Source organism: Manis pentadactyla, chromosome 2 (genome assembly GCF_030020395.1).
Source record: "Manis pentadactyla isolate mManPen7 chromosome 2, mManPen7.hap1, whole genome shotgun sequence".
Lineage (NCBI taxonomy): Eukaryota > Metazoa > Chordata > Mammalia > Pholidota > Manidae > Manis > Manis pentadactyla.
Window position 1 is genome coordinate 213754601 of NC_080020.1, and position 15419 is coordinate 213770019.

The 15419-nt window shown below is 41.7% G+C and overlaps 1 protein-coding gene across 1 annotated transcript in view; it reads right to left on the reverse strand.

The window, feature by feature from the left end:
* The window catches only part of PLB1 (phospholipase B1), a 112832-nt gene extending 98822 nt beyond the window's left edge, over positions 1-14010 (reverse strand). The window contains exon 1 of the mRNA XM_036903586.2: positions 13693-14010. Within this exon, the coding sequence (XP_036759481.2) occupies positions 13693-13744 (52 nt within the window). The 5' untranslated portion in view covers positions 13745-14010. The remainder of the gene's footprint in view (positions 1-13692) is intronic.
* Positions 14011-15419: the final 1409 nt, after the last annotated feature.

Consider the following 15419-nt stretch of genomic DNA (forward strand, 5'->3'; position numbering starts at 1 on the left):
CATCATAGAGGGGCCCTGGGAAATGTCCAGGCTTTCAGCTGGGAACTTTGAAGAGCTTGACCTTTAGAGTAGGGATAAACTTGAAAGAGACCAGCCTCCAAAAAGCCCATCATTGAATCAGTTTGGTTTCTAATTAGATTAAAGTGATCTGCCCCTGCCTGCCTACCTGTCTGCCAAAACTATGGAAACGAGAGCACCATTCAGAACATGAAATTATCTTTCTAATATTTCATATACAATGCCTGTCTTTCATTAAAAAAATAACCAGGAGGCAACACCAAATAAAGAGAAACCAAGAGAGAAAACAAAATAGACAACAGACAGAAACAGATGGTGGACTAATGTGGGAATTTACAGGTAATATTCACAGCGTTCTTAGGCTGGTGTTTTGTTCCCAAGTGTGGCGAGAGGTGAACCAAATACGATAGTTACTGGGGCAACCCAGGAAATGAGCAGGGCTGAAATCGCTCTTCACAGAGTCCTGGCTGGAAATCTGTGTATGTGCGGGAAGATCTGAAAGTGCCCCATGTAAAACCGAAGTGAGGAGAAACTTGAGGACTGATTGCAACCTTGTGTTTACTCCACAACCTACACACAGACCGATAAACAGTGCCTACAAACCCCAGAGGTTTGAGTGCAGCCTCTGTCCCATCCCATCACAAAATCACCCACCCATCACGAAACTGAGCAAAGATCAGTGACTGCACACCACGAGGGAGATAGATTCTCTAGTTTAGGTCTAGGCAAGTTACTAAAAAAGAAAATAAAACAGATTCCAGAATTGCTAAATTATATGAAACACGTCCAGTTTTCAACCCAAAGTTACAAGACGTGCCATGAAACTGAAAAAGTGACTCCCGTGCTCAGGAAGAAAACAATAAAAGGAAACTGGTTCTGAGTGGGCCCACATGTTGGATTTTGCAGTCTTCAAAACAGCTATTATATATTTTTTTCAAAGAATTAAAGAAAAACATGAAAACTGAAGACTCAATAAATAGAAGTTATTTAAAAAAGAGGAAATTCCGGAGTTGAAAAATATAATAACTGAAGATTTACTAGCTGGGCTCAGCAATAGACTTGAGATGCCGAAAAAAGAATGTGCAAACTTAAATACAGATCAATAGAATGTACATTTCTGAAAACTAAAGAGGAAAAAAGATTGAAGGGAAATAAACACAGCCTCAGAGCCCTGTGGATGCTGTCAGTCATACAAACCTAAAGGTAATGAGTCCCTGAAGAAGCAGAGAGACAGAGGCAAAAAAAGATTTGAAGAGACAATGGCTGAAAACTTGCCACGTTTGATGAAAAATATTGAGCCACAGATCAAAGAACCTGGGATTTAAAAAAAATTTATTTTTAAACCCTGGGTAGGAAGAACTCAAAGAGAGTTTTACTTGGACATATCAGCTATAATAACTGATGTGTCTAGGGGTTCAGTTGGCCCTTGAACATCAGGGGTTGGGGCTCTGATACCCCATATAGTTGAAAATCCATGTGTAACTTTTGACTCCCCCCCAAACTGCTCTAGTAGTCTGCTGTTGACTAGAGCCTTATTGATAACACAAACAGCCAATTAACACATATTTTGGATGTTGTATTATACATTATATTCTTACAATAAAGTAAAGTGGAGAAAAAATATGTTTGCAATTGTCACAAATCTCCAAAAGAATTTTCCAATATATTAATTGAAAAAAATTCTGTGTATAAGTGGACCCATGCAGTTCTAACTTGTGTTGTTCAAGGGTCAGCTGTAGTTCTAACACCTTCTGGCCTCCATTTTCTGGTAAGCAGGTCCTCACTCTAGGTCTCTGCTTCCCACAAGAGAAATGGAAAGAAAAATTATTTCCCAACCCCACAGCACACCAAGGCATGGTGTAAAAGATGGTCAAAGCACTTTCGGCAAGATGGAACCTCAGTCAGGGAATCCTAAGGGAATTGTGCCCTTTCGGAAGGTTGTTTTAGCCTTAGCTCATGGATCTAGGAAGGACTTAGAGCTCCCTGGAAAGCTCCCACTTCAATAAGGTCAATAAGGGAAAAAATCATGTGATTTTCCACCCTGATGGCAATGAAAGAGAAAGACATCTGTGCGCACTCTGGGAAACAGGCGTGGCTGAGATCGGTCATCTACGTTGGACACTACTGTGGCCACTGGGGTCCTGGAACCAACAAAGGGCCACTGGAGTTCAGACCTTGGCTCGGTGAAGGTCACACACGACTCCCCTTTAGGGAAGCCCCTTCGGAGATAGTATTTTTCACCCATCATGTGCTGCCTAGCCCCCCATTCCACCAAAATAGAGACTCTGCCTTGATTGGTCTGGGGTGGGGCCTGGGGATGCTGGGCACCAGCAGTTTTTAAAAGCCTGTAAGTGATATTCACACGCCTCTGAGGTTGTGAACCCCAACTCTTCAAGGAAACCCAAAGTGTGTCAGCTCAACAGCAGCCAGGGGTAGATAGGGTGGTTTCAAAAACAAAGTTAAAACAGCTCCTGCTCTCTTGATTCATAGATTTCCTTTACGGTTTTCTGTGTATACTGTACCACAGTGCAGTTTTCCAGCACCATCCCTGTCTTGAGGACCTTGTCAAGCATTAATTTTTTGTGACCTTGGTCAAGCATTACTCTCTCTGAACCTTGACTTCCTTATCTATAAAATGGGTCAAGACTGGCTTCCTTGCTTTCTTCATGAGGCCGTTGTGAGGCTCAAACAGGTAAGTGCTGTGTGAACAGGAGAGGGTATCCCCGTGCCCCCGGGATGAAAGGGAGGCACTTGCCCTGGGCAGTGGGGAGGAGCTTCAAGGCCAACACAGGTGGACTTAAGGCCACTCTTCTGTGCACATAAAATTCTTGGGTTCCTTGAAAGTGTAATTTCCTCACAGCAACCCTAAAGGGTAAGTAGAGGCAGGAATAAAAACACTTTAACATTGTATACACTCAGAGAGGCTAGGTGACTTCCACCAGCTCGCCCAGACCCTGCCGAGAAGGCCTCACACCAGCACTGAGCAGTGAGCCGTCCTGGTGGCTGACGGCTGAGGATCCAGGGCAGCAGGGGTTTGCTCCCTCTGCTCTCCTGGATTGAAAGCAGGTCTTCTGGGCTTGATCTGTCACCTCGTACAGCCCCTCCTTCTCAGGCCTGTGGGTGCTGAGTCAGAAACCACCAGTCATGCCTGGCTGCTGCTCTGACACCAGAACTCCTAGTGCTCTGAGCAGCACAGGATGTCATTTTCCTTCTGCCAGTGTGGGCCCGGGCAGTCACATGCCAGTCAGTGGAAGGTGACGCCTAGGTGCCTAATAGAAAAGAATAGAACTTCTAGAACAGCTGAGGTGGGCAGACCTCTGAGATCATTTCAGTTAATACCTCAGGAGCCTAAGACCCAGAGAGGTCGGCAATTTGCCAAAGACCACTCAGCAGGTTCTCAAAGAGCCACGTGTGGGCCTTGATTCTCCTTCACCTACTCTGGTATGATTTCCTTGGGACCAAAGTCTTTTCAATGAAAGGTTATAAAAAGTCTTACTATGTGGGTTCTTCTAAAACACATAGACCTGAGTTGGCAGCACATGGGAAGTTTATTCTTTTTGCTATGTCTACAAGACTGGTATTTTCAACTGCCCTTACTCATCGGTCCTAGATTTATTATCAGGATGCTGAAGAATGATAGAGGATTAATACTGTAGCCACCTTTGGTAGGCTCACCTTCTAATGTGATGAAATTACAAAAAAAACCTTAGAGACGACTTGGAAAGTCCTAAACCACCAATCCACCGTTCTCTAAATCCTGTGTCCTGTGCTGACAGCCACAGGGAGATAGCAGCACCCACTACAGATTCCATTCCAGACCCACGTGTCCTCATCTCCTGATGCCCAGCCAGGTTCCAACCCAGGAAGAGGGTCCCCTGGAGAAGTGGCGCCTCTGCAATGGCCACTACCCCCGCCGCTCTGACCCTGCCACTACTAACACCCTCCACAGTCACTTCCAGCTCCTGCTGGGCCTCAGCCGCCGTGAGCCAGAAACTCAAAGGGGACCGGGGAACCCCGAAACTGGATGGGGACAGTAGCAATGATTAGTGATCTCCAACTGCGGGGGGCCCACACTCTACCCTATCAGGAAGGTCTCTGCTTAGAGACACCTGGGAGTTTCTGGTGTGAAGAAGGGCGCAGGGTCTGCAAACCACCATTTCTCACTGAGATTGCGAGACTGTAGAGGAAATGGTTGCCTAAGTCAGGAGAAAAGCACTTGGCCTTCCCAGAGCCCAGCAAACCCCTGCTTGGCCCCTTTCCAGGAGCCAGGCACACTGATTCACCAGCGTGTGGACTCTTTGATCTCATGACCTTTTACGTCTGAGGTTGACAGACTCATCTTGCCCAGCATATCACTTTCATGAGGGCATTCCCCTGCTGAAGAACCTTTAAGAGCCTCACACTTCCTGCTACAGCAAATTCAAATTCAAGGCTTGTTACATGACCTTGGGCCAGTCACTCAACCTCTGGAGGGTTCACTTTTTGTAAATGTAAAATAAAATATTTGGATTAGATCATTTTAGAAGTCTCTTAAAGTCAAAAGGCACTACGATAATCTCCACTGTTCTTCTTGTTTTAGGATTTCAAAATTCCACTTTTACTTGTCACATACCCCAACATCAACCCTGCGCTCCAGTTTAGCAGGCCTGCCCCCTGTCCCTCAAACCCGTCAGGCTGAGCGCCCCTTAGCCCTGGGAGTGCTGCTCCCCCGCTTGCAGGCCCTCTGTGCTTACCTGGATCCTACTCATCCTTCAGTGCCCGAGTTCACCTGCCACGTGAAACTTGTCCAGCCCACATCTGTGTCTTAGTTCTCCGAAGCCTGGTACTGTTATCACAGCTACTTGCACCTGTTTGGGTACTTCATTCTTCTCCAGTGATTTTATACAGATCAGTTCCCTCTCCCCAGACGGTTCCTTACACTGGAAGCCTCTGCCAGCCAGGCTAAGCCCAACACAGGTTCTTGGAAGATTGCTCAGTTAACTGACAGTAGCAAAAATGCAACTTGATGAAAATGGTGATTGACAATGAAGTCCTACAAATCCACAAGGCACAGATGACATCCCAGGAAAGCAGGACTCCTAAGCCTCCAGAGAAAATCCCATACCTGTGCTTGCTGCTCAGACGAAGAATTTGGAGGCAAGTCTGAGTTGGATGGGGGGTGGAGGATGAGGCGTCTGATATAGAGGAGACTGACACCAGAGTTCGAGACATGGCTCTGCCACCAACTACAAATGTGACTCAAGCAAGTCTCTTCCTCTCTCATCAATAATTGGATGGACTTGGACCGCCAGAAGTTCTCCAAGGTTGCTTCCTGCTTTTACTTGGAAAGACAGTACTTCTAGAAGGCTGGGCTTGAAATCTCCAGGAAGGACTCCAGGCCCGTGTGGCCCCAGTGCTGACTAGCTTTCCTTGTCCGTGACAGAGGTGCTCCTTTCCTCACATGTGAGTTCGCCCAGCTCTCGCTCTGTCTCTGCTGTGATGGTCCTGGCAGGGGTGTACTACCAAGGCAACAAGTTCTCATTCACAAGCATGACCGACTCCTGGTCAACTTCTGGCCTATTCCAGGAAAATGAAATTCTAGCAGAAGTTGCATTTTATTAGATAAAGTGACTTCTTGCCAACTTGTTTTTGCTGATTACAGTTTTGAGATAATGATGTTTCAGTTTTATAAACACAAATTTTCAGAGCAGAAGTGTGTTTTCATGTGTGTGGTTTGTTGATCCCGATTTAAGGCTTAAATAAAAGCCCAACTGTGATTCTTTCCTCCCTTTGGTTCAACTGTAATGCAGGGCAGTGAGTGTCCCTTGTTCCGGACTCAGACTCAGGACAGGATTCTGGCTCCTGTACTTATTAGCTGGATGACCTTGGGCAAGTTATTTAATTTCTGAGTCTCAGCTTTCCCATCTGTAAAGTGGGGATAATAGGACATCCCTCTTAAAATGAAGCTGTTATGTATGTATAGTGCTTAGCATTGACCTTGGTTGTTCTAGAGAACCTCATACCACGAGTTTAGTTTGAATTGCTCCTCAAATAGTACTGTCCCCAGTACCTGACAGAAGACATTTATATAATCTCTGAAGACAGGCATCTTCATTATAAACCTCAAAGGATCTCAATTTTTCAAGGAGTGTGAGCAGCACACAATAAAAAAGTCCAACGCCAGAAAGAAATAAAGTATCCAGGAGCAAGAATTAGCAGAAAAAATGAGCAGAAATAGACATAGAAGCAGATTTTGGATGCTGAAATTATCAGACAAAAATTATAAAACTGCTATATATTTTTTAAAAAAGACAGACTTGAAGTTATGTATAGGAACACAAAATCATTTTAAAAAGCAACATTGCAAATTTGGTAAAGGACTAAAAGGAAATTTGGGGAAAAAAAGCAATTTTCAAAATCTTTAATGATCAGGTTTAACAGCAAATTAAACACAACTGCAAGAATGACTAAACTAGGACATGTGTCATAATAACTTACTTAGAATGTAGTATAGAAAGTCAAAAAGATGGTAGTTATAAGAGAGGCTAAGAGACATGGTGTATAAAGTGAGAAAACCAAATATTAGATGGGCACTCTGAAAGGAAAGACAGAAGTAATAGAGTAGAGCAGAATCTCAAAATAGGAAACAAACATACAGTTTAGGCGGTGGTGTATTTTTCCCAAAGGTGGCCATGGCATTTTTCCTACCCTGCGTGTCCTTTTGCAATGTGACTTTTGCCACTCCTCCCTTCAAGAGGTAAAGTCTATTTCCTTCCCTTTAAATCTAGGCTGGCCTAAGCATTAAAAGACTTTGTAACTTCTATTTTTGCTCTTTTGGGGCCCCAAGTCACCAAGTAATGAAGCCCAGGCTGTCTGTATAGACAGAAAGGCCATGTGGAAAAACACTGAGACACCCCAATACCAGATCCCCAGACATGTCATTTTAGATCCTCCATGTCAGTCCCACACAACACTATTGCTAAAGTCTTCCCAAACTTCAGGTCCATTGAACTGTGAATAAATAAAACAGTTGCTCTTGTCAATAAGATTTAGGGTAATTTGCTATGAGCAATAGATAACTATAACATAAAAGATCAATACAGCCAAAAATTAGTTCTTTGAAAAGACTAATAAGGTAGATCTATGGCAAGATGAATAAAAGAGAAAGGGAGAAGTCACAAATAGCCAGTACTGGAAACAAGAAGAGAGGCATGACTACAGACATCAAAGAGGTAATAACAGAAAATCACAAATTTACCCAAAAATCTGGAAAATTCTTGAACTAGACATACTACTAGAAAAATAAAGCATTCCAAAACTTACCTACAAGAAATAAAAAATATGAATAATTCTATAATCATTTTAAAAATTGAGTCAATAGTCAAAAATCTACCAAAAAATAATATTCCAGGCCCAGATGGCATTACTGGTGAGTTCTACTACAAATTAAAAGAAAGGATAATTCCATTCTTATTAAAAACTATTCTAGTAAACAAAAAAATAGAAACATTCCTAAATATACTTTACGAGGATACATAACACAACACAGACATCAAAATCCAAGGCAGTGGGAAAAAAGAAGATTGCCAGTTCAATAGCATTCATGAACATGTAAGAAAAAAATCCTAAGTAAATGTTAGCAAACTAAAGCCTGCAGTATATAAAAACAACACACATCATGATCAATTTGATTTTATCCTAACAATGCATGGATAGCTCAATAGTAGCAAATTTATTAGTATAATTCAATATAATAATAAATATAAAGGAGAAAATATTTTCCCTAGATGCTGAAAAGCCTTCAACAAACTTTAACATTCATTCCTGACAAAAGTAAAAATACTCAAGCAAATAGAAATTTGTGGATGCTTCTTTAATGTGAACACACTCACACACACATGTAGGTATGCGTGCATATGTGATTCCCAAAGGCCGTCATCTAACTCATTAGGGAAACACTGTTCCTATTAAGGTCAGGAACAAGGTGAGAATCTCCACGATCACATTTGCTATTTAACATTGTATTGTAGTATTAGCCAATGTAATCAGAAAAAAGAAATAAAGGCAGAAGAACTATGAAAGAAGGAAAAATGTCTCTGAATGATTTGAAAATATACTTGAAAAACTATAGAATGACAAAACTAATTCAAACAATAAAATAACTTGGCAACATAGAAAATATACAATTAATATACAAAAAGTAAAAGCCTTCCTATACATTACTCTATGGGCTGACCCAGTTAGGAATATAGTGGAAGAGAAACATTTATAATACTTTCAAAAGATAAAATAACTTCTGAATAAGCCTAGTTCCCTTTAATTTACTAATGTATGGCAATTCCGATAAAAATATTTATACCATTTTTTTCTAAAAATAGGTGAATTGACTCTAAAGTTCATATAGAAAAGTAACCAGACAAAAATAGCTATGAGAACAATGGAAAAAAGAGCAATGAAAGTAGATGAAGTAGATTTTAAAAGCGCCACAAATTCTTCATATCCTGAAATGCACGTCACTTCACAATGTAACTTTACTGCTCTTTCCCCCAAGAGCTGATGTCTATTTCTCTACCCCTTAAACCTGGGCTTGGCCATATGAATTACTTTGCCAATAGACATTATCAAACATGTTGCAAGCAGAGACTTGGAACGTCCTGGTGTATTGGGACTTACCCTTTTTCATTGCTTTTTGGAAACTGAGACCACATGGTCTTTTAAAATATAAAAAGACACTCAACTTCCTTTGTAATCAGAAAAATGAATATTAAAATACTATTTCTCACCTGTGACATTTGCCAGAATTCTAAATCTTGACTATACACTCTATTGGCAAGCTGTGGAGAAGTAGGCATCTTCATATATATGATTGATGGGGACGTAAAATGGCACCATCCTTACGGGGGAAAATTTGGTAATGTCTAACAAAACAATATGTGTATTTACCCTTTGACACAGTCTCGGAATTTGTGCTAAGCTATACCTCCAACAACATGAAAAAGACATATGCACATGATTGTTTATGACAGCATTACTTGTAATTAGCAAAATATTGGAAAGAAATTAATGCCCACATTGGAAGACTGGTTAAATGTATATATGGCACATAATGAAATACCGTACAAGTGGCAAAAAAAGAAAAAGATCTCTGAGTGGATATTGTGTTGTTTCAGGATATATTGTTAAAAGGAAAAAATCAAGATGCAAAAAAGAGAAGGGTATAGTAGGTTATCCTGTGCAAGAAGGAAGAAAAATAAGGATATGTATCTGCAAAAAGAAACATAGGAAGGATATGAAAATAATGAAGCTGGTTACCTATAGGGGCGAGTGGAAATGGGGTAGAAGGGCTAGAGGAGGCTGGAGACTTCTCAGAGTATATTTTTTTGTATAATTTTGACTTTTGAACCATGTTACTGAGTTTTATGTATTCAAAAACAAAGTAAAATCAACAATGGGAGAAACCCTGTAACTGAACATGGAGACAGACTTCACCACATGTCAAACAGATAACATGCCCACACAGACAGAACAAAAGAAAAAGAATCAATATTTTGAACAAAGTATTTTGATTATATACCCTGAGTGGGATATATTCTAAGAACAAAAGAACAGCAAAGAAATGTGAACTTCATTTGTTGGTAGTGGTGTTATCATTTGTCCAATATTATGTGATACATAATATGCAATTGCAATGTGATGCTTATGTGTTATAAGGTTTGGCAAATAAATAATACATTAATTGATGTTTCTTTAACCTTGGTTTGCACTGTGGGAGAAGGACAATACAATCTGTGATGAAGGAAAGAGATAAAAGCCTAATTCTACCTAAAACTAGAGATTGCTGCTTGAATTCATTTTTTTTTTTTAAAGGAAACTGTATATCTTAGCTCTGTCCACTGAGAGGGTTTAAACATAATTTAGACACTCTAGCAGCAATGAACACCCTTAGGACCCAGACCTTGGCTCCTAAATAAAATCTCTTACCAACAGAAACCTTGAAGAAACAGCTAATTGCATGGCTGAGATGGGAAAATATAAGATTAGCCCAGAATAACTAGTTCTGTAAAGTTAAAATATGCTTAGAAATTGATGGGGATTCAGGAGTCAGCTCTAAGGGGACTTCACTGGCCAAATCCATAATAACTGGGGCATCAAAATGAATAAGAAGAGGACTGGATTATAACACACTGATTAATAAAAGAATCCATAAGTCCATTTTATATTAAAAAGATAAAACATGAAAAAAGTGGGGAGGAGAAGAAAATCTCTTTTTTAATGGAGGAATGCCAACTAACAATATTAGAAGGAATGAGAGTCATTTTAAAATCACCATTTATACTCACCATGGTAATAATCAATCCAGGCAAGAGTCCATGGATACTAAACTACTGGGTATAAGAATAGTCACATGATATCACAGAATCTCCCTACAGATAACCTATAAATCATGGGGGAAAATATAAAGAATGGGGGAAGTTACTCCTTATCAGGAAGAAATCTGGCAATGCCACCTTAGCCAAATTATCAAATTTAAGTTCACTAATCAGGGTATTTACCAACACAAATATACCCCTTAAAGTGACACATCAGGGACACAACATAATTTATGTTCTATTTCTGCCCAAAGAATTTAATCTGATTCTAGCAATAAAGAAGCAATTTGGACAAATCCAAATTAAAGTGCACACAGAAAAAGCCAGCCTAAATTTTTCAATGACACAGAAGAAAGAAATTTTTCAATGCACAAAAACCCAAGAAAAAGGCTAAAGAGCTGCTCCAGATTAACAGAGATTGAAGGGGCAGGACAAGTAAATGCAATGTGTGGTCTTTTGTAAATCTAGTTCACAATGAATGAGAAAATGAACAAAATAATAAAATGGTGATTCATTTACCACATTAGCAGATTAAAGGAGTAAGTAAACCATACAATCATCTCAATAAGTACAGAGAAAGTATTAGATAAAATTCAACATCCGCTCATGAGTTTTAAAAAACCTCTTAGCAAATTAAGAATAAAAAAGAACTTAGTCTCATAAGGAGTATCTACAGAGAAGCCTGCAGCAAACACCAGGTTTACTGATGAAACATTAAACACTTTCCTTTTGAACCTGGGAATAAGATAAGAATGCCTCCAACCATCACTTCTATGACAAATTGTAATGGAGGCACCAGCCAGCAGAGTAAGGCAAGAGAAAGAAAAGGTACACAGATTGGAAAGAGAGCCACAGGCTGTCATCATTGGCAGGACTGTGTATAGAGAAAGTCCAAAAGAATATACAGACAATTTATTTGTTAAAACTTTTAAGAGTTTAATTGGGTTCCAAATCAATATAAAACCAAAATAAAACTAATTTCTTTATATCAATAACAAATCTTTTTAAAATAGAATTTAAGAAAAATGCATTGATCATACAACAAAAACATCATATACCTAAGAATAAATTTAACAAAACATATAGTTTTCTCTGTTGAGGTCTTGCATAACACTTTGAGAGGCATTAAGGAAGGTCTAAATACATGCTCCTGGTCCGGAAGACTCAATATTGTAAGGATGTCTGTTTTCTCCAGTTTGATTTATAGAAGTCAAAGCAATTTCTATCAAAATCCCCACAGGGTTTTTTTGGTAGAAATTGACAAACTGATAGTAAAATTTATATGGAAGTTCAAAGCCAAGTTACTTCTAAAGAAGAAAAAAACAAAAAGACTTGTTTTACCAAATAATCAAACTTACTATCAAGCTCTGCAATGAAGACGTTGTGTTATTGGCACAAGATAAACAAATAGACTGAGAGTTTTGAAACAGACGCCAGCATCTATGTATGAACAGAGGTAACTCTTCATAAGGAAGCAACTGACTTTTCAATAAATGGTGGTGAGACAGCTAAGTATCTGCAGATACTAGACAGCTAAGAAAAAATATATGTAATATTGGGTTCCTCTCTTTACACTAGTCACAAATATCAATCCCAGATGCATTAAATACTCAAATGAGGTAAGTGAATTTATGAAGTTTTTAGAAGAAAATATAATATCTTCATGACCTTAAGGCAGAAGAGGTCTTAAGCAAGACACAAAGAACACAAACCAAAAAGGAAAAGATTAAAACTTTAGAAAGAGAGAGACTGAATATAGGGACAATGGCCAGACCATAGAAGACAATAGTACTGTGACCCACATGTCTGCAGCAATCTAATCCAGGAAACCTGACCAGCAATCAGCCTAAAACAGTCAGGACTTGGTCCATGGCTGCAGCTTCCCTACTTTAAGTCTTTGCTTCCAAGTCAGGACCAACCAGAGAAAGGCAAATATATTCCCCAAACAGATCGCTGAAGATGCCTCACCTCCTGGTACCCAGCCCCAGTTACCCCAGGGCAACGACCTCCAATCAGAGCAGACCTGAAGCCTCCCCCACTCCCAACCTCTCCCTCTGCCTGCCTGCTTGTACTCTCTGCCCAGCACAAAGGATGGGGGTGACCCCCTTGCTCTATCAGCCTCGGGATAAATAGCCTCCACTTGTTCTCATTTCAGGGGCCTTCATTTATTTCCCCCAAATTAAGAATTTTGCTCATCTAAAATCTCCATAAAGAGAGAAAGACAAGCTCCAGAGTAGGAGAAGATGCTTGACGTATAGATAACCAATAGGGAGCAAATGCTCAGCATGTGTGAAAAGCTCCTAAAAAGTCAATGGGAAGGACCAAGCCATGGAAAATGGGAAACATACTTGAACAGGTACTTCATAAAAGAGGAATTCAAATGGCCAATAAACATGAAAAATGAATAAATAAACCTATCTTCAGCCTCATTAGTAATCAGAAAACACAATCACCCTGTGCAGTAAGCATAGTGGGCACTGTCATTCTCCCCCATCTCGGGTCCCACCCCTGCACACACACACACACCCCGACTCAGAGAAGGTGACTGACTTGTCCCCGATAAGCAGCAAGACTGGCACCTGGTCCCCAGCCAGGCCTGGGCTTCTGTCCCAAACCTCCTTCTTTCCCTCAGGGGGCTTGAGGGCAAGAACTTTCCCACTCTGGGCCCCATCCTCCCATTTAAAGGTAAAAATCATCTTTAAAGCCCTTATCAGTTTAAAAACCTCTGTCTTTCTAAACAAAAGGGAGGACGGAAGAGCCAGGGGTCAGGAGAAGAGGGGCAGAGAGGGACTGTGACAGGGGCACAATCTTCCCCCAAACATAGGCACCAGGAGAAACCCAGAGCCCTGGCAGTTGCCCACTTCCTTCAATCAGGGCCGTTGCACTGAAGAATGTGGGCAACCCTTTTAGAATTTGTCATCCTGAAATCTGCCTTCCTCTTTTTACCAAAATCCAAACAAAGCCCATAAATAGTGCTTATCATTAGTAGTAGTAGTATTTCCATTTTAAGGGTGAGAAAAACCAAGTCCGGGGTGGTAGAACTTGCCCAAGGCCACTCAACAAAGAGCTAGAATCCAGGCCTGTGTGAGTCCCTGTACCCATGTCTTTTGCCCCACCACAGAGCTGCTGCCCACCTGCACTAAAGACCTGCCCTTGCCCCACAGTTCTGGGCACTTACAGCTCAGCATTCCAGCCTGCTTGGGTCTGAGCTCCACAGTGCGCACTCATGAAAACGGACACGTTCCTCTCCCAAGCTCCATGCCTAAGCACCGCGGACCTGTGGGACTGACCCACCGGTTGTCCTCTGAGCAGACGGCAGACTTACCTTGCCCCAGAAGCAGCAGTCCTAGGAGGAAAAAGCGTGGCCACAGCCCCATGGCAGAATCCTCCAGGCGTCCCGGGCTTGAGCGAATTGTTCGCGTGGACAGACAGGCTGCCACTCTTCCTCCTTTATGTTCCTCCGTTATCAGATAATGTCCCTGTCATAAATTTTCCTGTGTTCACCTTTGAAAGAGGGCAATGGCCGGCTGTAAATGATAAATATTAACATTTAGGCCGAAGATTTCTCGAGCCAAATGGACAGCATGTTCTAGACAAAGGCACCAAAGACGGGGACCACGCAGCCCCCTTCAGGTGGCCATCCAGGATGGTTGATGCCCAGAAATTGCCAGTGTTGGGGCCCTGGTCTGCTGGGAGGAGCGTGGGACTGGAAATGCAGAGCTGGGATCACAAATCGGCCATAACTGTGAGAATTTGGGCGCGTCCCTGAGCCTCACTTCTCAGCTGTACACTATGGAACTACAAGCCATGAAAGGAGAGAAATCTGTGACAACCGTAAACCACAAGGCCACCTTCAAATGTGAGATCTCTTAGCAAAATGGGTCACACGGTGTCTGGGGAGTGCGGCTGGGTTCCCCAGTCTGTGTGATACACAGAGATTTGTTTCTGCACCTGCCCTGCCCCCCACCCCTGCAAAACCATGGGTGGCTGGGAGGGTTGGACTGAAGTGCACACCACACATTTATTGTCTGCATGTTGAATCGAGAGATGCAAGCCAGGGAGATGAGCCATGGAACTCATTTGGCAGAATCAGCAGTTACCTTTGCACAACTAAGTTGGAGTGCTGGGCTGGGTCTAAACTGAGCAGAGCTGGAATTTAAAGCCTGGTAACATACACCCTTGAGGGTGAATTTTAATTCTTTTTTCTACAAATGTCAACGAACAATTGCCTTTGGTTAATATGAACAAATGTATTTAAACCATCCTTGAATTTGGCCACCCCTTTAGCAGCAAAGATGAGAGCCAGACTTTTGAGATCTAGCTAGGAGTTTGGTTTCTATTACCCAACCTCAGATCTTGATTGGCTGACATTTTTTTTTCATATGTTTAAAATCACAGTTACAGCTTGGTTGCCTTAAGTATCAAGTGAAGTCTAAATGGGGGGCTCCCTGACATTAAGATGTTAACTTCCTTTCTTACCTGTTCAGAAAATGTGACCTGTGGGTCACCACTGATATAATCATGCCAAAGGCTCAGCCTCGGGGCTGCACAGAGGTCTCGGGTCACACCAGGGGCGTGTGGGCACTGATCCAGCCTAGCCCAGCTGGCCTTCAGCTGCGTCCAGAGCCTAGCAGAGATGGCACCCACAGAGGAGGAAGAAAATAGACCCGCCCTGGTCTGCAGTAGCCGTTTGGGCATAGATGCTTCTGGACATCTGATACTTATTATCTTCACTAAACTTCCCACAAGCTCAAAAAGATACCCAAAGCTACCCTTCCACTACTAAGGATGTCATGAGTTCGCCCAGTTCCATGCCACCAGCAGCTTTGAGGAGCATTCCGGAAACCTGCTTGGAATGAGTGAGCGTTCGTAGGTTCCCATTCAGGATTAGGCCAGTTGGAGGTGGGATGGGAAGCACGACAGGAAAAGGGCAGCTTGTCTCCACAATCCATGCATTTGCTTGCGTTTTTACTGCTTCTCTGAGTAACCACCACAGCCCACCCGGGCTGGCACACATCCCAACCTCTAGCCTCTCTACATTTGGAAAAATTG